Source organism: Anticarsia gemmatalis, chromosome 14 (assembly GCF_050436995.1).
Source record: "Anticarsia gemmatalis isolate Benzon Research Colony breed Stoneville strain chromosome 14, ilAntGemm2 primary, whole genome shotgun sequence".
NCBI lineage: Eukaryota > Metazoa > Arthropoda > Insecta > Lepidoptera > Erebidae > Anticarsia > Anticarsia gemmatalis.
The window spans coordinates 12,688,558-12,710,223 of NC_134758.1; the positions used below are offsets into that span (position 1 = coordinate 12,688,558).

At 36.5% G+C, this 21,666-nt stretch overlaps 3 protein-coding genes across 4 annotated transcripts in view; 2 read left to right on the forward strand and 1 right to left on the reverse strand.

Moving 5' to 3' along the window:
• Positions 1-370: 370 nt before the first annotated feature.
• LOC142978411 (alanine aminotransferase 1-like) lies at positions 371-3,452 on the forward strand. Its single transcript, XM_076122850.1, has 5 exons — positions 371-810; positions 1,227-1,433; positions 1,678-1,821; positions 1,984-2,098; positions 2,467-3,452. The coding sequence occupies exons 1-5, from the start codon at positions 574-576 to the stop codon at positions 2,613-2,615; spliced, it is 852 nt and encodes a 283-aa protein (XP_075978965.1). The 5' UTR covers positions 371-573; the 3' UTR covers positions 2,616-3,452.
• Positions 3,453-4,529: 1,077 nt separating this feature from the next.
• LOC142978320 (alanine aminotransferase 1-like) lies at positions 4,530-9,555 on the forward strand. Its single transcript, XM_076122706.1, has 10 exons — positions 4,530-4,732; positions 4,820-4,909; positions 5,066-5,160; positions 5,554-5,744; positions 6,113-6,315; positions 6,452-6,574; positions 6,757-6,963; positions 7,251-7,394; positions 7,522-7,636; positions 9,090-9,555. Exons 1-10 carry the CDS (start codon positions 4,613-4,615, stop codon positions 9,236-9,238), a joined length of 1,437 nt encoding a protein of 478 aa, XP_075978821.1. The 5' UTR covers positions 4,530-4,612; the 3' UTR covers positions 9,239-9,555.
• A 539-nt stretch (positions 9,556-10,094) lies between these two features.
• Positions 10,095-21,666, reverse strand: part of LOC142978548 (uncharacterized) — a 39,054-nt gene continuing 27,482 nt past the window's right edge. Inside the window, exons 2-4 of one of the 2 annotated variants that reach the window (XM_076123034.1) lie at positions 13,978-14,112; positions 11,209-11,381; positions 10,095-10,912 (exon numbers count right to left, since the gene is read on the reverse strand). In XM_076123034.1, coding sequence (XP_075979149.1) covers positions 10,597-10,912; positions 11,209-11,381; positions 13,978-14,028 — 540 coding nt within the window. In that variant the 5' untranslated portion in view covers positions 14,029-14,112 and the 3' untranslated portion in view covers positions 10,095-10,596. Of the gene's footprint in view, positions 10,913-11,208; positions 11,382-13,977; positions 15,751-21,666 lie in introns of those variants that run through there. The other variant, XM_076123033.1, reaches the window with a different exon arrangement.

Sequence of the window (21,666 nt, forward strand, 5' to 3'; positions counted from 1 at the left end):
TTAGGTATGCTTACTGTCTTATGTTGTGGAAATCAGTTATTTTGTTTTGTCTTTATTTTTAATTTACGGTTTTAAAATAAATTGATTATTACAAAACAATGTATAACTAACCAGAGCTTAAAATACGTTTATTAATAAGATAGGTCATATATTTTATGACGGACAAAATTAAATATTTTTTCTCTAAGTAGGTTTTATTTCAAAGAGAGTAAACATAGATTTTAGAGATATTAGAGATATTTGGGAACATGTCGTTATTGCACATCGTATCATAGCAATCGAGGTGATCGTAGCTAGCGGCTTAACGCACGATAATAGGTCTTTAGTTCTACATTATAGTATGGCAAGCGAGCTTATACATGTTTCGGAAGGCACGTTAAATATTAAGCTCAGGAGGTTTTAATTAACATTGAAAGTAGTTAGATAAGCATGGTAAAGAGTTTCGGGCGAATGGAACAATTTAAATAAAAAGTATCTGAAAAAAAATATTGTTATCCATGTCTATTCTTTTTCTTGTATCTTCTTTTTTATTTTATTTATTCAGTACAATAAAAGAGTATTTCATTCATCTTAATGTTCTCTAACGAAAAATTCTGTACTACGGCAGTGATAGTAAACTACACTGTCACCCAAGTAGTGGTTCTGTTAATCGTTGAATGTTTGATGTGTAGCGGTGGTTTGCTGCAGGTCCTGACGCGGCGCAACATGGAGCAGGTGGTGCGGTTCGCGTACGAGCGCGGCTTGTTCCTGCTGGCCGACGAGGTCTACCAGGAGAACATCGTCAGCAAGCGCTTCCACTCCTTCAAGAAAGTTAGTACGAACTTAGTTGTTGTTGCAGTTCATATTTTAGTAGTTTTGCTTATTGTTCTAAACTTCTTACTTAGGGAGTCAAACAGTACAGTGATTTCAGATGCATGATAGTTTTAGAGCCATTTCTTAGGCGGGGCTAGGTAATTATGACTGTTTTTTTAAATGTCGTCATGGCAATAGTAGTTGTCATTTTATATCACATTAACACTTATTTTATACTTTTTTTTGGCGATGTAAATACAAATACATTTTTATCAACTACCACGTAAAGCAAACTTTTATGTTCACTATTGATAAATTAATTACTTTGGCTGGGCCAAAAATTCGGTAGTTCTGCGAGTACGAATCATGTATTGAGCCGGCTAGGCGTCGACCATTTCTCTGATCAATATTTTTTAAAACATTATTTTCTTTAGGTGATGCACGAAATGGGTGCTCCATACTCCTCAATGGAACTAGCAAGCTTCGTGACTTGTTCTAAAGGCTGGGCGGCAGAGTGTGGTCTCAGATCTGGCTTTGTGGAGCTGGTGAGAGTGGAGCCCAAGGTATCTGCTGCCTTCAATACGGCGAGAGGAGTTATGCAGTGCCCTACTGTACTTGGACAATGTATATTAGACTGTGTGGTAAGTTGAATGAGTATTCTAAAATATTTTAATTTTTGAAATTACAGTCAAATAACTTATCTTGTAACGAAAAAAATAGTAAAATATGTGTGTATGTAATATGTGTGTATCTTGTAACGAAGAATTTCTTAAAATATGTGTGTATTTGGTAATGACTAGTTTGACTCTATTCGAATAATCTAAATTAATCTAAATTACGAAAGTTCCTCAGTTGTCATAATATCCCTGTATTTTATTTTTCTAGATGAAACCTCCTAGTCCCGGAGAACCTTCATACGAGCAGTTTGCCAAAGAGAAGAGACTTATTCATCAGGTCCTCACGGAGAGGACAGAGACTGCATATAAAACCTTCAACACAATACCGGGATACTCTTGTAATCCTATTGACGTAAGTACAACAAAATTCTGTGTAGTGAAAAAGATGCCTTTTCATTAGTTTCCATATAAGCAAAAAAACGCCACATTTAGATAAAAATAATGTTTTTTTTTATTTTGTGCGATAATTTTTTTAGCGTTTTTAATTAATATTTATTGTATTTTATTTTGCCAGGGTTCAATGTTCGCGTACCCGCGCATTGAGATACCGTCACGAGCGCAGGAGGCTGCTGCAGAACTTGGCATGACTCCTGACGAGTTCTATTGTCTCAGGCTGCTTGAAGAGACTGGTAAATATAAACATAACAATATGAACATTCCTCCACATAAAATTATTTCTAGATTTCCGTACCCGAAGGGTAAAAATGATCAGAAATCCTTTAATTAAGCCTCCGCAGTCTGCCTGTCCGTACGTCATCATGTATTTCCGTTGCTGCTATAACAACAAAGACCTAAAAAAATTAAGGGGCTCTCTATACCAATAAACGTGTTTTTTTGGTACGGAACCTTCGTGCGCGAATCGGAGTCGCACTTGTTAAATTTATTTTAACGCAGAGATACATAATAAACAGTAAGAAAAGCTGGAACGGTTCTCAAGAAATTATATTATGTAAAATATAAATAAATGCCTTCTAATACCAGCTTTTTGTCCATCCAGGAGTATGCGTGGTGCCAGGTACTGGGTTCGGTCAGCTGCCAGGCACCTTCCACTTCAGAACCACCATCCTCCACCCTCGCGAGGAGTTCCGCTACATGATGGAAGCCTTCAAGAGGTTCCATCACAACTTCTTAGACAATTACTCTTAGTTTATAAGTTGACAAGTTTGGCTGTGATAGAGTATTAAAAATTGTTATATTTCTAGTTTAAATGATTACTGGGCTTTTTATGTTTTAGTCGACATGAAAGATTTTGCATTTAATCAAAGCTTAATTAATTTTACATTTTATAATTACGCGTACATAATGAGTTTTGTGCAATGGGAAATTACTTTATTTTAATAAAATTAACCCGCAATGGGTTAGGCGTTGAGTGAGTTATCGACTTATTTTTTTATGTTAACTAGAAGTTTATTGCTAACATTTATTTGATGTTTACATAGATCTAACGACGCATTTATGATAATTTTACATTTCGTATTATAATTTATGGACATGGTATTCTCTTTAATTATTTTTTTTGGCTACATATTGATTTTTTTTAAGTCATCTTAATGTTTCCCTATATTATTTTTTTAAATATTTTCCTCGTACATTCCAATATTTTTCAACTTAACTATCCGATTGCGTTAAGATATATTAAATAATTCTTATTATAAAACTAGGTCCCCCTTTTATTCAACATTAACAATAAACTAAACTCAACCATTACAATTCCTCATCAAGCCATAAAACTTGTGATTGTGAGTATAATCCATTCTTTAAAGCATTTCTTGAGCCTTTGTCAAAGTCGGTGGTACAATGTTATCGTGGGGTGATATTAATCATGCTCTTAACGAGTGCTACTGGCCTGCCTACCCCACTTTAGCGCTATATATCACTGTTTATTGGTGTCCAAACACTTGATATTGGCTAATTAATGGTCAGTGTTGGAAAATGTTGCTGTATTTACTTGTAAGTTATTGTAATAAATGTAGTTGATTATGATGGAGCTGTTTTTATTTTCCTTTCATGTTTAATACACTTTATACATATGTGGAGAAAAAATATATTGTTTAAATGTGTAATGTCAGAAAGAATCACGGAAGCAAAGTTTATCTTATTTTTAGTTTAGACTTTTAGAAGGATTTATAATAATGTATTGCTGTAGGTATAACAAATACAATATTAAAACTACCTTCATTTTTTGGTTTTTACTCTGGCCAATACTATGATCAGACTTTTTCAATGTTGTATAAAAACATATTATGATAATATAAGTTGTAACTATTGAGTCACACAAGGCATAATTTTAGGTCCATCACAAAATTTTAATAATTTTATATAATAGCAAAAATACGAGTATTAATAAATTTTCTTAAATTTCTTATGAATAATTTAAAATATTAAATATAAAATATTCGACGAATCGATCTAATACATATGCAAAAAAAATCTTTTTCAAACTTGAACACTATATTTCTGAATAGTAAATAGACACAACATGGTCACTTGTGGTGTGTCACCGACACGTGCTATGTGACCACGTGACCCTGCCATGGTTGCCACGTACAATAACAACTAATATGGTCGAGTGTATGAGGTCAAACTATTTTAAATTGTGACATTCATTTGATGGTCCTTCTTCGTCATTTTCTATTTGAAACTTTATGGTCTTTTTTAAGCTTTACGATGCAATTAGGTAGTTTCATCTTCGACGATTAGGTATGCTTACTGTCTTATGTTGTGGAAATCAGTTATTTTGTTTTGTCTTTATTTTTAATTTACGGTTTTAAAATAAATTGATTATTACAAAACAATGTATAACTAACCAGAGCTTAAAATACGTTTATTAATAAGATAGGTCATATATTTTATGACGGACAAAATTAAATATTTTTTCTCTAAGTAGGTTTTATTTCAAAGAGAGTAAACATAGATTTTTAAATGGTCGTTTACATAACTTAGTGGTGCCGGCCCTGTATTGTAATATGACCGTAAATAATAATATCAATGATCGCAATAACTCGTAGTGATTAGCTATAAATAGCGCACGTTATTTATAAAGGCCTCGATTGGGTGCTGTATCGTGTCAGGTACAGTATATTAGTTGTATAGCTCGGCTCATCCTAGTAGTTCACACTTGTAGGAGGGAGTCTCTGGTTACCATGAAGCTGGACAAGTGCCTCACGAGTGACAGCATCAACCAGAACTTACTGAACATACAGTATGCTGTAAGAGGACCTATTGTACAGAGGGCGCTGCAGATAGAAAGAGAATTAGAAAAGGTAGATAGAGAAATTTTCGCGAAATTAGAGTGATATGTTTAAATTTATTGTTGGTCTTATGCTGTGTAATGTTTGTTTTATTACAAGGGGGTGAAAAAGCCATTTGATCGAGTGATTCGTGCGAACATTGGTGACAGTCATGCACTTGGAATCAAACCTATCACCTTTATCAGACAAGTAAGTTACGTTTTCTTGTATTTTTATTGTGACTTTTGGTAGTTAATTCGTATTTGTAAACATAATTTGTGTTGAAGGATGTGTTATGGTAGTTGGCAGGATGAAATGTTAAATATCTTTTAAGTTGGACTTTACACTAACTTAACTATATTGCAGGTATTGGCATTAGCCGCATGTCCCCAACTCGCTAAAACTACAGATTTCCCTGAAGATGTCCGACAAAGAGTGCGAGAGATACTTGAAGATTGTCCGTAAGTACGAAGTCATTTTCCTCTTTATCCCTGAGTTTCAGAGATATTCAATATTAGATTTTTTGCATAGAAAGTTTTACCTAAAAATTACCACGTTTCTCGATTTCGAAAGTTTTTTTCCTGTTCAAAACAAAGTTATTTTTATCCCTACCTTCTTCAAAACTTAACCCATTGATTTTATAACTTCGTTCTTTTCTTAACATCTGTTCTATAAACTAGATGTTTTAAAATATTTTATTATAAAAAGAGTGGCCAGGAGTTTCTTGCCTGCTCTTCTCATTGGCCCAACCTTCCGAACTGGCGGTAAATTGAGTCTCTGTATCATCGACTATCATAACTGTCAGCATTTGACCTAAATTAATAAATGATTTGATTTCATTTCTTTTCCTCTAGACTTGGTTCAGTGGGAGCATATTCCCCGCCCGCCGGACTACGTGTCATACGATCACGTATAGCACAATACCTGCAGAAGAGGGACGGAGTGCCGGCCTCTCCTGATGACATCTACCTCGGCTCCGGCGCCTCTGACGTCATCAAGGCTGTGCTCAATATGTTTGTGAAGGAAGTCGATGGGAAACCACCAGGCGGGTAGCTTTGATTTTGTTTTTATAATTTGAACTGTCACTGATTTTTCTGACAAAATATTGTGTTTTTAATTATAGCGCTATCTAGGTGCAATATTTGTTTCATAGACAAGCTTTAATACATTTATTGAGGGCATGCAAAATCCCCAACCTGCAATTGGCCAGCGTGGTGGACTCAAGGCCTAACCCATCCCCGTTTGGAAGTTGACTCTTGCCCAGCAGTGGGACAGTAATAAGTTTTAAATAAATCTACCTTATGATATATTTAGTGATATATTAAGTCTGACATATTAAGTGCAGTTCACGTTTTGTGAAACTTATAGAAAGAATGTTTGTTTCTCATTTTTGGTTCCCTCTTTTTCTCACAGCGGTGATGCTGCCCATCCCTCAATACCCAATGTTCTCCAGCATGCTGACCGAGCTGGGCATGCGTCGAACTGACTACTACCTGGACGAGGAGCACGACTGGGCGCTGTCCGTGGAAGAGCTGGAGAGGTGCTGGAGAGAGGCCAGCGTGGATACTCATGTCAGGGTTCTTGTTGTTATTAACCCTGGGAATCCTACAGGACAGGTTAGTTTCTGCTATAATCGACTATAGCGACAGACTCCGTGAGTAGTTTTGTAGTAGTCCTAAGTACTAAATTATTTCCAACATATTTTTCTGCCATAATAAACGATAATGTTATAATTGCGATGGTGTTTTACAGGTCCTGACTCGTCGGAACATCGAACAAATTATCAAGTTTGCATACGATCACAATATATTCTTGATGCCTGATGAGGTCTATCAGGAGAATGTCGTTTGCAAACCGTTTTTGTCATTTAAAAAGGTTTGTTTATTAATAAATACGTATATAAGCCTCACTTGCTGAACCAATCTGAGTCCAGTTATGAGCTAGGAATTTATTAAGTTACTTAAATATGAACCACATTGAAATCAATTTTTATTATGACTATATACCCACAATATGTGACTAAATTGTCAAATGCTAAACTAAACCGTTATATTCAGGTGATGCATGAAATGGGTGCTCCTTACTCCTCAATGGAGCTGGCTAGCTTCATGTCGTGTTCTAAAGGCTGGGCAGCAGAGTCAGGACTAAGGTCTGGTTTCGTAGAGCTGGTGAGACTGGAGCCCAAGGTGGCAGCTGCTTTCAGCACTGCGCGAGGAGTTATGCAGTGTCCTTCTGTTCTAGGACAATGCATCATGGATTGTGTGGTAAATAAATGTTTAATTCCTTGTAAGTTGTGACTTTACATTGCTTAATTTTTGTTTTAATTTTTTGAAATATTAAGAGTACAACTAACACGTATGAACCTAATGATGTAGGAATTTCAGGGTTGGCTTTTACAATAGGTAAGAGAAAGTGATTTCTTAAGTTAATTTTCTTTTATTAAAGAATTCTAATTTGTATGAGTTCCTTAATAATTTTTATCAACTGCTGCACCTCTATTTCGGTTTGTAATGAGAAATATTGGGGAAATTATAAATTAATTTTCTTCCAGGTGAAGCCACCAAGTCCTGGAGAGCCATCATACGAGCAGTTCGCGAAAGAGCTTAGGGATATTCACCAAGTTTTAGCCGAGGGGACTGAATTGGCTTACAATACCTTCAACTCAATACCCGGGTATTCTTGTAATCCTATTGATGTAAGTACAGGGTCTCTACGTTGCCATAAAAATAGTTAAAATACCATCAATTTTAGTTCATAGACAGTCGCTCATATTTTTCTCATTTCGACTTTTCTGAAATGATTAAGGCTTGGTAATATCACAGGGTTCAATGTACGCGTATCCTCGCATCGAGATACCGGTGCGTGCGCAAGCGGCAGCAGCGGAGCTCGGTATGGCTCCTGATGAGTTCTACTGTCTCAGGCTACTAGAGGAAACTGGTAAATAATCACACTTGTTTATAAAACGATGAACATAGTAGACTCAAACGAAATTTCTGAACCCAGTCGAATAGTAATTAGAAATCAGTCGAGTATGGTGTGTCTGATTTATTTAAATACGATAATCGTTCTAAGGCTCTTAGAATCACAGTAAAGCATCAGAAATCTCCATAAACGAACCCCACAAATTAAGCAAGTAAACTTTAAGCCTATCTATTTTAGTACAAACAGATCGGTATATCATCCGGTAATCCTTAATAGAGCGAGCGTTAAGACTGTAACTAAGTACAAGTAAGTTGTTGGTAATTAACGCGCGTTGCCGCGGGGTGGCACTAGCGGCAACTGTGACGTAACTTCCACGTACAGTTCACGCCAAGAGCTTGTGTTTGGAGTGCACTTGAGTTACATGCGATTACTGTTTAATGAGGTTTATGGATTAAAGGAGAAATATGATAAAATATGACTGCTTTTATGGTTTGAGTTTTTTATGACTTGACTGACCATTTCGAGGTAGTCTATCTAAAGTTTGGGGTCCAGCAGCTCGATTATTTACTACTCCTGACTACCGACAACTGGCTAGCTATCGAGAAATTTTACACGAAAATCTGTTTAGGGTCTCTACTGGGCGCCGTAAGAACTATTTGGGCAGGACATATCAAATGTCAAATTCTCGATACTCGACAGTACCGACTATACAGAATTGCTCTACTGAACCGACTATAGTAATAGTGAAACCAAGGTGTATTTTATACACTGTGCCTTCAACATCTTGTATATATACTACTTATAAAACTCACGTGGCATTCCATCGCTTTTCTTATACGATGCAATTAAAAGTGCTGTATCATTGTTGATACATTATTTAATTGCATCGTGTAATGTGACACAGTTTGTTAAGATATAATGTATGCAAAAATGCGGTCTACGTGACGTCATCCACTTGTTTGTGTCGTGGCACAGATTATGTAGATTATGCATCTTGCTGGGCCCGCGCCGTCGTAATATAATATCCCCTTCACTTGAAAATCCCTACTACAATTTTACGTGTTTTTAAGTGGATAATATTTTTAATATCAGTTTGGTAAAGTGCTTAAAGCTGGTTGCATTTATGAGCACCTGTACCTAAGTTAAATGAGATTTAGTAAACGCTTCTGAACGCTTTAAGAGTCAAGTAGAAAGTAATCTTGTGTAATCTTTGTCAAACTGCCTTCGTGTTTTGCAGCGATAGTGTGTTTCTTTAACTTTGATTGTGTAGATTTTGGGTTTGATGCCGTGTTGATCGAAGAGTAACCTTATTGTTTTGGTTTCTGAGTCGGGAAACCAAGTAATAGAATATTTCGTATTATATTGGTGTCACTATTTCGTAGATAGTAACAGGGTGGATTCAAACTACTCGTTTCCAGATATTTCTATCTACGTTAAACTAGCTCATAACAGATGATTGTTCATCCAGGAGTATGCGTGGTGGCAGGCACAGGGTTCGACCAGCTGCCGGGCACGTTCCACTTCAGGACCACCATCGTCCATCCCCGCGAGGAGCTGCAGCACATGATGGACTCCATCAGGCGGTTCCATATGGACTTCTTGAAGACATACCCTTAGATAGATTAAGTAGATATAATGTTATTGTTTATGTAGGTATAATGTATCTTAGTTATAAATATTATATGATTATGTTAAGAAAAGGTTAAAGGTCTATATTGGTAGGAGATGTGCAAAATTATTTCTTTAATTATGTTTTGGAAGTATATTTTCAATACTTTCCCTCTTTCGGAAAGATAACCTTGCCCTGTAGAGGGCAGTCAAGAGCTAATAAAATATTACGAGTAAAATAAATAATATTATTTTGTACCAAGTATACGATAGTTTTGTATTTTTTAGGAGGTCATGTGTATGGTAAATAAACATATTTTCTATTACATTATTTATACCACCCCACTTCCTCATATTTACCTCAAATTTTCTACCTATAGTTCAAAGAAAAAGTCGTAAAATCGTCACAAACATACGATTTTATTACATCAGTTTGTGAAACTAGATAACCTAGATCCTAAGTTCAGTTTTACAACTTTACACCAGGAAAATAAAGGGAAAAGTTGAAACAAACAGACATACAGATAAACATGTAGTAAGTGAATGTATCAATGCAGTTTACATCGACCTGACCTGACTGCGAGTGATCGGCTCTAGGGAACGTAAATATTCTATGGCAGTACCTCTACAGTACAGTCCGCTCCAAACGTAGCTGATCATACTCAATCTTTTGAAACCCTATGTACTGAAGTGTGCACATTATGTCATGGAAAAAACATTTGCCTTGATTGATTTTTTTTTCTTACTCATTCTACCTGATTTTTAATCAGTTATTTATTAAAGTTACGTAACACAGAGGTTTCGAAAATATGTAGTTGTTCAGCTACTTTTGGAGCTGAGTGTACCTCCGCAGTACCTCCACAGACCGGTGCAACTTTGTCTCGCTGACTTTCCGCTCGATATGATTGGATCACTTGTAATTGGACGGCTGAGGTTTGCTCCAAGTTTCCAGATAGTTTTGTTGATGTTTGATTTGCTTTTTGATTGAATTATGCAAGTACTTTTGGGTTTTAAATAGTGAGATTACTATTTATATTTTTGATTGAAAATAGTTATTGTAAAGTTTTAAATTAAGGTAACATGGAAATAAGAGTACTTTTTATTGTTATTCTAATATATAATGTTAATTAATACTGTGAGTACAACATTAGACAAATTTTATTAACTACCTTAAAAACAGTTTGTACTAGTATAAAGCCCTATGTGTTTTGGGTTGTTTTTAACCTTTTCTTATCTAACTAATCTACATTATTAATTTCCCACTCTCATTCATACTGTTGCCTACGCTCATACATCATTTCTCGCATCGTTTATTATTTATCACTATACAATCTTGCTTACAAAAAATACGGTATCCATCCCTTCAATCAATCACTAACGACGGTGAATCTCACCAGTTCATCATAACACAGCTGATACTTCTCACACAGTACGTTCAACTGTTTCGTCTTAATGTGAGGCAGCTCTTGCACAAAGAACTGCGCTATTTCCTTTCCCTTCTTAGACTTGAGAGGTATTCCCTCCTCCTTCAAGTACGCCTTGATGCAGTGCCTCATGGCCCTCCTGAGGGTCATCATGGACTTGTCCAGGAGACTCTTCCAGAGGTACTTGATCTCCTCCTGGTGCTCGCAAGGGTCGCGACCTGAGCGGTCCACGCGGTGTGCTGTTGTGTTGTAGAATTTCCTGGAAATACATTTTACAATAGCAATATTGCCGTTGAAAATGAAAGTGCATTGATAGGTACCTATCCTGTGAGGGGAACGATGCACGCGCAAAGTAAGACAGGTGATCAAGGAAATGTATGAAAAGAATAGTCTTCATGTAGATAAGAAATAGATTGGATGAAAATCGGGTTCATTTGCATTCCTGCGAGCCTAATGTATAAATTTTAAAAAGATAGTCTTTACTTCTTTTCAAACGAAATAAATTGCTGACACAATTAAGGAGCATTGGCTTAAATAGCAGAAAGAGTTAGTTACTTGTAGTCATTAGTCATATTGGTGTAGATGTGCTCGAAGAAGGGCCGCTCCTTCTGCCGCTGCACCTTGAACCTGCTGGCGAGCTTGCGGCGCGACGTGGACGCCTCCGTCACCACGCCGGGGAGGTGACCTGGACTGTTGCCCTTCAGCAGCTCACTCGCTGTCACGAACGTCTGGAAGATACAGGATATATTTATATGTACCGTTTCCCCTAGAGAGGTATTTTAGTACTATACATGAACACTGGTTAAGTCGACCTATTCTCGTTAGGGGCGTGTAGTTCACTTGTTTTCTGACTGTTTTGTCTCAGAAACACCCCATCCTTAACCTAACCATTTTCCTAATAATTTAGTTTAATTGTTTTTATAATAAATATCTTATTTCTGGCTATCATCTTAGCTGTTAGCCGAATAATAGATAAAAGATATAACTGGCTATCAAATGACGTACTCAAGTTTTTTGCAAGATTTTTAGATATTCAAACGCACACAAAACTCTTAATAGTTATGTTAGGTTCTAGTGGAATGTCTCTTCAGGCTTAATAGTTATTCCTACTAGCCATTCATAACAACGAAATATAACAGACTACTATAATAATACATCTGGTTGCACAATTTGTAAGACAAATATTACGCAAGAGTGTCGTATATTGTGTCGTTCAATTCAATCTATGATTGGTCTGCCTCACCTCAATCATTCAATAGATATCTTCAAGACGGACCGTCGTATGAACATTGAACGTATTGAGAGGAAATATCAATCGGAGCTCGAGATTGTTCGGACACGAGTGTACTGCCACGTAGTGCTGTATCTAGACCAATGTGAATCTGTGATAGATTTCCTGAACAAATGAACGCTGTAAATGTTACAATGTAGAACGATTTCCTCGCAATACGGCGAGATGAAAGTTTTATGCAAAAGGTAAGACATACTTAGATTAAGGTGCAGAATATTTTGTATTGTTTTACAAAAAAATATGGATGACGTTCCATTTGAGTATTAAAAAAAATATATCTACTGTCTGGACGATTGTCCAACGAAACATTTAATACAAAAAAAAACATTCGTTGAAGCAGACAAAGGGAACAAAACCCATAAAGCCTCGTCTTCATAAAATATCAGCAACTATCAAAAAATAATTGCCGTCATGACATTACACGCCAGTGTGAAGATGTCGCTAGTGTTGTGTGTCGAAGTACTGTCAATTTTCAATAATATAAACAAGTGAGGGTAGGCGTGGAAATTCACGCTACAAGAAAATGACGTTTAGCAGCTTGATCAGTCAGTCCGTGAGCACGATCGATGCAAGTCGATCGAAACGCCGGGTTATAAATAAGGTATTGTAACTTTTAAAAGACTTTTTCACCGCGTTTAAGATGTGCATTGTGCATATTGTTATCTTATCGCGGTTTGTGGATATCGCTATTTAACAACATATAATCATGTTGTTAGTGAGGGCTGGTGTGAAAATCTTAGTGTTGTGTGTCGAAGTACCGACAATTTCGAACAACATCTAATAAGTGAAAAGCAAGTGAGTGATGACTTGCGTAGAAACCCGTGCCACAAGGAGACGACGCTTAGCAGCTACGAGTACAACAGCCTGCCCTGCCCAATAAGGTACCGTAAACCCTAATGTAGGTATTAATCGCATAAGCATCATATAGCAAATCACCGTTTACAGTAGAATTAGGTCTACAAGTCGCAATAGTTTAATATGGTTGAATGTTTATTACAAAGAAAATTACAATTTTAAACAACATTTAGCATCTGTAATAGACGTTAATGTTGTCCCTTGTATCTAAGTTACTCCCATATTAATGGCGAAACGTGGGTGTATTTCATATATCTCCGTTTAATGCTTATCATGTATGTATAACGTGACGCAACCTGAAAGAGCAGAGTTCTATAAAACATTTCTTGAAGGTATACAAAGTTCCCGCACTTGGCCAGCATGGTAGACTCAAGGCCTAAACCCTCCCTCATTACGGGAGGAGACCCTTGCCCAGCAGTGGGACATTAATGGGTTAAATTTATTTTTAATGTTTGTTTGTCTTGTTAGTTTATAAATCACGTCTGACCATCGAGTGTGGCGACGTGAGACGGTCGTGAAATAACAATAAACGTGCTATCATAAAGTGAGTTTATCGCAGCGCCAGTTAACCGCTGAGAGTTGTCCTCGTGTCTGGACGGTGACAATCTCAGGAGTCAGTGGAAATGTACACAGATTCAGGTCATGTGCCGTACTTTATTGTTTTGACGTAGTTTCTTTAGGTTTTAATCACATCGACTTAAGAAAGATATAAAAGTTGTGCTACTTAATTCCGTTAAAGTATTATATTCATTTTTTGAATAGTATTTTATTTGTTAGAGGTTAAGCGTCTTATAAATAACTTTAAAAACTTAACTCAAGGTAAATTGGATTCGAATGATATTCATCATGAAACTGCCACTGGGTAGTTCTGGAGAAATCTGAACAAGCACATTACTGATTTAATTATGTTCGGATGATTAACATAGCATCACGCCTTTCATACCAGAAGGTATGAAAGGCGTGGCACAGGTGTATGAACTACTCCCGCTTTGCAACGTTTCCAATGTTTTATGAAATATCAGGATAGCCTGTTGCCATATACAGGACGTTACCAAATTCCGGGCTTATCATAGCCTCGAATCGGAAATCGAACCCGAGACTTCGTGATCAAGAGTTGTATATATACTTCCACCTAGGCTACAAAGGCAGTCAAAGTGTATTAGTCAGTTGATACTTACCTTAGTCAATTCGTTCATCATATTGCTCAGCATGACATCCACCTGCTTCATGTTGGGGTACTTGTACGAGCAGCTCTCTTTCGCCTTCTCTGATGCATTCTTCTCCACCTCCACGCTCTCATCGACCCACGACCTCTGGGAGAAGAGTCCAGTTTCTGAGGTCGTTACCGTTGCGTTAGTTGACTCTACTTGTACTTTTAAGTATAGTATTGTGTATATAAATAAAATGATGTCTGTAAAATTCATTGTTATGACGTCACGGGTATGTAGTGTCGGTAAAATTTATGTTTGTGCAAGAATATTTCTCATTTTGAAACAAAACTATTGAAGTATGGTCTACTTTACTGTATATTTATCATGTTTCTGAATGCAAGATGCCTCTTTTCGGTTAAATTCTTGTATTTCGTTATCCTTCTTTCGACATTTCACCAAAAGTCGTCCAGTAGCAAGTGAAATCGTATTTCACGGAATACGAGTTGATTTCTGTAGTGTACTTGTGAACATTCACGTGAATTGCGAGTGAAAATACCGCGGTGTTTTTATTGCACTACAAACGTTAATGTCAGCGGGAAAATTATATTGAAACGTCTAGTTTGTTATGCCACAGATATCATTGTTATTACTGGAAGAATGGAGCTTTAATTCTTCGAAATTCGTTCTGTATTTAGTAGAGTTTTCTTAATTTTTTATATATGTGTTTGAGATTTTTATAAGGTTAAGGTTGAGTATTTAGAATGTTTTTAAATTGACCGCTGCCAGCTCTTCCTCAGTCAAAAGTGCTTATATACCTAACGATCAACAATCGCGATATTTCCAAACTTTCTTTATCTTTCAAAACCTAAACTAATTCAAATTCTACAATTCGATCAGCACTAACCGCTTGCGAAACAAAATCGAATTAAAGTCGCGAACCGATAAGAGTTTAGTGGGGTATAAACATTTATAGTTTGAGCCATGTTGCCGGGCAGTGTGTGGCGCGGTGGTCGGCGACATATTGCGTCGCGGGCCGGCGACATGACGCGGGCGAGATGACGCCGACGTTTTACGATCGAGCCATTATTGCGATGTGCTCACACTATATTGAAGAGGCTAAGACGCTCCACATTAAGTGCAACTTTAGAAAATGGGGACACATTTGAAGCGTCTTTAATGGTTCATATTTTAAATTTTATTCTTGTCTATGAATATGTCTGTCCTGCTTTCAAGGCAAAAGAAGTGAGCCATTTTTGACATACCTTGCCAAATTATAGAAATTGTCCTGGGAAAGAAGATAGGCTACTAATTTAAGTATAAAAACGAGTGAAGCCGCGGGCATAGGTTAGTGAACTAAGTACAAACTCCCCTTTTGTTTACAAATTATAAAAAGTGTGTACTTTCTTTATAAAGTTTTTTCTAATAATAGATGTTAAATTATTTGTGAATTCGCGTCAGACGACCTCTGGGTTGGAGAGGGCGATTACATCTTGACCCTGTTTCGTTCTTGTTCCAACGAAAAAAGGTCACCACTTCAATTATTTTCTTCAATGTGTAATTGTGATTCACACAGAGTTTGACAAACTTCAGATTATATTATTAGACGCATAGATTTTTTTTACTGGTGCCTTAATACTGTTAATAAATAACGGAGATACATATATCGTATACGTGAAATAGCACGCTTCATATAGATTATAATGAAAATTTTTGTGTATTTCTATAAATAAGACGCAATAAACAGACCATCTGATGTCTGATGCATAAGGGGTCACTGATACTCTCAATCTTGTTTTTTTTATACCTGCAATAGCCGCGATCCTTGCATACAAGGTTTTCTACTAAGTTGTTGGACTATAGGTGTGTTTCCCGGGAAAGGTTATATAATACTGCAATGTCGTAATTCTAGAAGCAGCGTTAGGTATATCACTATCCTAGAAATGGTAATGGGCGACTTACTGGAAAACACATTGTCTATTCGAAGAAATTCCCGTATTATTGAGGGAAATAGACATGAGATAGACATATATTCTTTCTTTCTTTCTTTTTATATAAAAAGTAAAAGGCGTTGATGAACTGATCAATCACTGACAAGATTAATTATATAACTTATCAATAAGTTTTAGTTAAGTAACTTTTAAATATTACGTAGCTTGTTAATTTTATTTTACTTAAAGATTTTTTACAATATTATTACGTTACATTATTTACAACAATTTTCAAAGTGCAGTAAAATTAAAATAGATGAAACATTTTTATTTTATTAAAATCTTTTTTCACTTTATGAATGTTTCATGAACAATGTAATGATGTTGGGTGCGTGTTGTAGTGTGTAAACTCTTTACTTAAATATCTCGCGTTGTTAACTAAAGTGCGTGGTATCGGTGGTATATTGTGATAACGAACACGACGCTCAACTCGCGCCACCTCACGACTAACTTCGATCTTCTGTAATAACTGAACTAAACTCAATTATCCTAAGTTAATTGGAGTACGTGCGTATATACCATTACAAAACCATCTATAAACTCTCACTTGTCTATGTGTATGTGTGTCTGTGCTTGTGTCTGTGCGTGTGTGTGTATGTGTGTGTACATCAATCAAATCACATCGTAATTGTCCGAAGTAGAGGCGGCTCTGAACGATCGATGCGACAATACGCCTGTGGGGGAAATTTGCAATTTTGCATAATTTGCCTCCAACGAAGTTGTATTAAATATTCTGTGTGATATCGCGTGTGTTCCTCTGTGTTGGCACCTCAAGCTTCTAATATAAGTTAGCGATATAAGTTCGCTCGGAGATGATTCCGGAAATTTGCGAAGTGGAAAGTTTATTTGTTTATCGGGTGCACGTTGGCACACGGTGGCACACGACGACGAGGGACGTGCCACGCCGCCACGACGCTTAGGCGGAGCGGAGCGATGCGAAGCTGAGCTATCTATCTATACAATACTTTTGGATAAGGATAGATATACATTATAGATATTGTTTAGAACAGTGATTAGGGTAGCTGTATAAGTTACTTTTATAACAAGACTTGTCGATAAATTCTGGTAATATGGTTTGTACACAATACACATGAATGCTCGGGTTTGAGCACTCACTACTGTCATGTTACAATTTATTACAAAATATAGTTAAACCTAACACTTACTATAGACAGAAAACCTCAAGCATTAGAACCATAAACCCATAGATGTATCAGCAAGGATCGAATGTGTACCGACCATGTTACAAAATAGCAGGACTCGATACGAAGCGAAGCGGTGCGATGTGACGCGTTACTGTGCGGCGTGACGCGGTACCGCGCGGTGCGCAGGGCGTTTAGATTTGATTCGCGATAAGTCCGTGTTCGCGAATATACGACATTGTGGTTTATCAGCTCGTTTGAGCTTTTATGTCCCGACGTGGCGCCCGCCCTGGGTATCGCTTATTACAACTTATTATTGCCAATAAACCTTATGTTCCTACTACTTGTGGTTATTGCTGAAAACATGCGGTATGCATTTTGTCATTAATTATAATGTGCAATTATTGTTTCAACATAATAATATGTAGATCATATGACAGCATAAAGTATGTATTTCATGAAATTTTTAGAGGACCATTTAGTGAGCATTTTTCGAAGTCATTTGGAAAATCGAACGAATTGATAGCATTTTTTCAAGTGCGATGCAAAACAGCAATTCTGTAGACTTGACTTTTGAGAACAATGTGTATGTACTATGTACTACATATTTAGAGGCACATAAGTATTGGTTTTTCACATACTCTACAACATGTTTATTAACTTTATTTATATAGAGAATGAAGCACAAACTTGTGGAGCGTTGTTGAACATGTTATTAAAGCAGACACGACACAGAACGAGTTGTTTCGTCAAAGTTTCGCGCTCATTATAATATCAGTACCTACATACATTGAGTACATGTTGCCGGTTTGTGCTCACAACTGTACGGAGTTAGCGTAACGTGATTATGTGGCGGCGCTTTAGAAGAAGGGCTTAAGATGTTGGTAATCTAGGATGACTTACGCCTTTGAGAAAAAAGCTCTAGCTCAAAGACGAAGGATGCCTTAAAACATGATCATATTCATGTACTTAAAAAAGGTCACGTTTATTATTGCTCGTAACCGACGAATTATTGTGAATGAGGTAAAAGAAGATTGTATGAATATGTGGTGTTTTTTTGGTTTCTGACTATCCTCAGGAGAACATTAGTGACATTTTGTATGTATACTGTGTATAATACATACCTCTATGTACAATTATGGACTAAATTAAATACTTAGATACTCCTGAGTAGGCACGAATTCGATTAGATATATCAAGATTACTGAATATATTATCTCTAGTAAAATCTCATTTTGTTACATTAACGTAACATCAATACAAAGCCCTTCAAAACCCAGGATCAACATAATGCGAATAAAATCACAACATTCAACCATATTTCTAAGAACTCGTAGGAAGGGCGCGTCACACCGCGCGGGCTTGCGGTGCGATTATAAATACGCAGGCGGAAAAACCGCAACGACACAGCGCGACAAATACTCACACATTTCACGAAAACTCTCGTTAAGAGGCTGTATTGTGAAAGAAAAGTTTCTATTCGCTACCGTTTCCTTGTTTGTTGTTTAAAAGAAAAATTGGTGACATTACATTTTGACAGTTTCGAATTTTCGAATTTATGATGTCGTTTGCTTTTTTTTGTTTATGGCAACTTTAGCACTTATCATTTGTGTAAGTGATCGAGCGTCTGTGTTGAAAATTTTCTTGGCATAGAAAGACTGTTAATAAGGTAATATCCTATCTGCAAACGGATTTCATGAATGAAAATATTGATATCGGTCTATATTTTTAAATAATTTAGCATTAACTGATAGTCGGACTAGAGCTATATTGAAAAAGGGCACTAATTAAATCCGCAGTGTAGACTTAACCTTTACACAGTAAACTACAAGAATTCGTCGAAGGTGATACGCGTTGAGGTCATTGACCCACAAGTAGGTATTAAAGGTTTTATGGTCGGAGCACTCGCAGGTGCCTAGCGAACCGACACAAATGTAATTTCAATTTGTAATACACGTCGAAACGATTACTTTGATGTATTTCACAGAGAACTTATTGAGAAAATGTATTTGAGAAATTTGGAGGGTGGTGGAGGTCATTGACCGTCTGCAGTCTCAATGTTGAGGTAAAGTTATGCACCCGACTTGTTTGAGTTTATCTTGCTAATAAAGATAGTGTAATTATTCGGTGCTCTGTCAACTATGTTTACTGGTAAAGTTTACACAAGCATAAGTTTATTTAATTTTATTTTAAAGTATTGGTTAGCTTATATCTTTTTTTAAATTTTAATATTGTTTCACTCGTTTTGGTTTATGCTTTCACCAGAGATGTGAGGCCATGACGTGTGTGAAAATCTATCAAACTAACAAGCTTCTAAAATGTTGTTAAACTTACTACTTTTTGTTCATTTCCCCTCACATCGTTGCTTCCTCGCTATCTCATGGATGCTTACATAATTATTATAATATTACTGATAATACTACGTAATAAATACAAAAGCATTCTCACAATTTATAATATAATTTTGTATAGGTATGTACTCTCGACTAGTGAAATAGATGGCAATGTGCCTGGTTTTGTAAATAAAAATAAATTGGATAGCTATCGTCTCTCCTTCACTCTATCATTCTTATTTTAAAGCAGATATTTTATGCTTAGGATTTTACGAGTTTCAGTGATCCAGCCGGTGTGGTGTGCAGGTTCAATGTCCAGGTTGAGAAAAATATCAGTTTTTTAGTAGAACCTCGTTTAAGTTAAGTTACTGTCTAGTTTTAGCTTCATTTTCATTCTTTTTTGATAACCTAACTTTTTGTATACCTATATGTATACAAAAATGTTGTTTATTAAGGCCACTATACGGCAAAGCCGCCAGCACTGTATGTCTTTAGCCTTAATACATCTCACAAAAAGCAGGCCAATTTTTATAGATTGAAATTACTTTCTAGAGGTACAATCAATGATAATTAAAACTCTATACTATCCGCCGTACTTCACTCTGCAAAGAAGATAAAATAATTTTTCATTTTGGTTCGCACGCGAGATATAAAGTTCAATCAATCTTGTCTTGATACAAATAAATTGGATGTACTATCTGTTTGCGGCGTCTATAACTTGAAGCGTGTTGTATATTTTATGTTTAGCATTTTACGAGTTACGGTGTGATATAAGATTTGTGCCCGCGAGGTGAGCGACGTAAATTTAATTTGTCGTCGGAGCGGCGGCGGCGTCGCGGTGTTATCGCCGGAAATCTATTTTGTTTGATCGTTTGCCGCGCGCCGGCGTGCACGAGACTGACTTTTGAGGGTATGTTTCTTGATCGAAAGGAACGGAAGGTGATTTGTAATTGCTTTTGGCTGCAATACGATCATGTTTTTTTCGTTATGGGATGTATTTAGGTATATGATTTTTTTCTTTTAAGTACATTTTTTTTTATAACCAATTCAGGGCAAGTCTCTTCTCTCAAACGGGGAAAAGCATATTACATAAGCGGTGTTATTTTTTAAGTTCGTTATACCTAGTCAATGTTGGAATAATTTACATAAAACATAATATGTTAATGAGGTGAGTGCAGACCGATGAGTAACAAAAAGCTGGGCAACTAATATATTTCAGTGGAACTAAGTTTAACTGGACGACAAATGTCAAACACTACGAAATAATAATAATTGACATTTGGACGCAGCGAGCTAGACGATATTGTGTGTTCGACATCACTTATATCTATAAAAAAATCTTTCAGAAATAAAATTGTTATGACAATCAATACCTAGTTCTTTAAATAACATAAGCGAACTTTTGCCTATTATCATTATAAATGCAAAATTCTCTCTGCAACTCATTCAAGCTTTTAAGGTTAAAATAGAAAGCTGATTTGAAAAAATGTCTGCAGGATAACAATCGTACACTCGGGTTCAAACGAAGGCGACTTTTTTATGGATGCAAGTTGTACAAAAAAGATGTGAAGGTTTGTAAGTACGGATGTATGTATGTTACTTCTTTATGATAAAACTTTTCAAGGGATTTTAATGAAATTCGGTACAATGATATTTTGAATTTTGAATGGTTTTCGTTCCGAGATCTCTTTTGAAAGAAGTCGCGGTCAGAAGCTTGTATTCTATATAATTATCGAGAGAGTAGAGTCTCATCGTCTCCACACTAAGCCGTTAAGAGCGCGCATACAAGCCGTGTCCAAGTTAGATGACTCGTTGAATGTGCAGCATGGACGTTTATATGTTACATATGTTTATGTTTGTATGTATGTTTGTATGTATGTTAGTATGTATGTAGGTACAGTTGAACGTATTGAACGTGCTTTGAAAAGATTTCCTTTACCGATGCTGTGATAAATCCTCGCCATATGTTCTGAGAGCTAGGGCGAGTATACATTAGAACATTTACCGGTATTTGCATTCGCTTATGCTGAGAACTTTGTCGCGACGGGTGAGATAGGTTAGAATTTACTTATGGCTTCTTTTACATAACTTACGTTACATTCGCTATAGACAGAGGTGTGGGTGAGCTTGTACACTAGTTAGTTCGTACTTCGAACTGATTAACGAGTCTATCGCCAAATATGGTAATCCTTATTGCCTTAGCCCCCTTACGCACTAGCGGTTAACCGCGGGAGCGGCTAGCCGCGCGGTTAT

Excerpts from the sequence above, each read along its gene's own strand:
- LOC142978320 (XM_076122706.1), top strand. The coding sequence starts at position 4,613 with ATGAAGCTGGACAAGTGCCTCACGAGTGACAGCATCAACCAGAACTTA. Across the intron at positions 4,733-4,819 it reads TAGAAAGAGAATTAGAAAAG|GGGGTGAAAAAGCCATTTGA; the intron begins GTAGATAGAGAA and ends TTTTATTACAAG. Across the intron at positions 6,316-6,451 it reads CTGGGAATCCTACAGGACAG|GTCCTGACTCGTCGGAACAT; the intron begins GTTAGTTTCTGC and ends GGTGTTTTACAG.
- LOC142978411 (XM_076122850.1), top strand. The coding sequence starts at position 574 with ATGTTCTCTAACGAAAAATTCTGTACTACGGCAGTGATAGTAAACTAC. Across the intron at positions 811-1,226 it reads GCTTCCACTCCTTCAAGAAA|GTGATGCACGAAATGGGTGC; the intron begins GTTAGTACGAAC and ends TATTTTCTTTAG. Across the intron at positions 2,099-2,466 it reads CAGGCTGCTTGAAGAGACTG|GAGTATGCGTGGTGCCAGGT; the intron begins GTAAATATAAAC and ends TTGTCCATCCAG.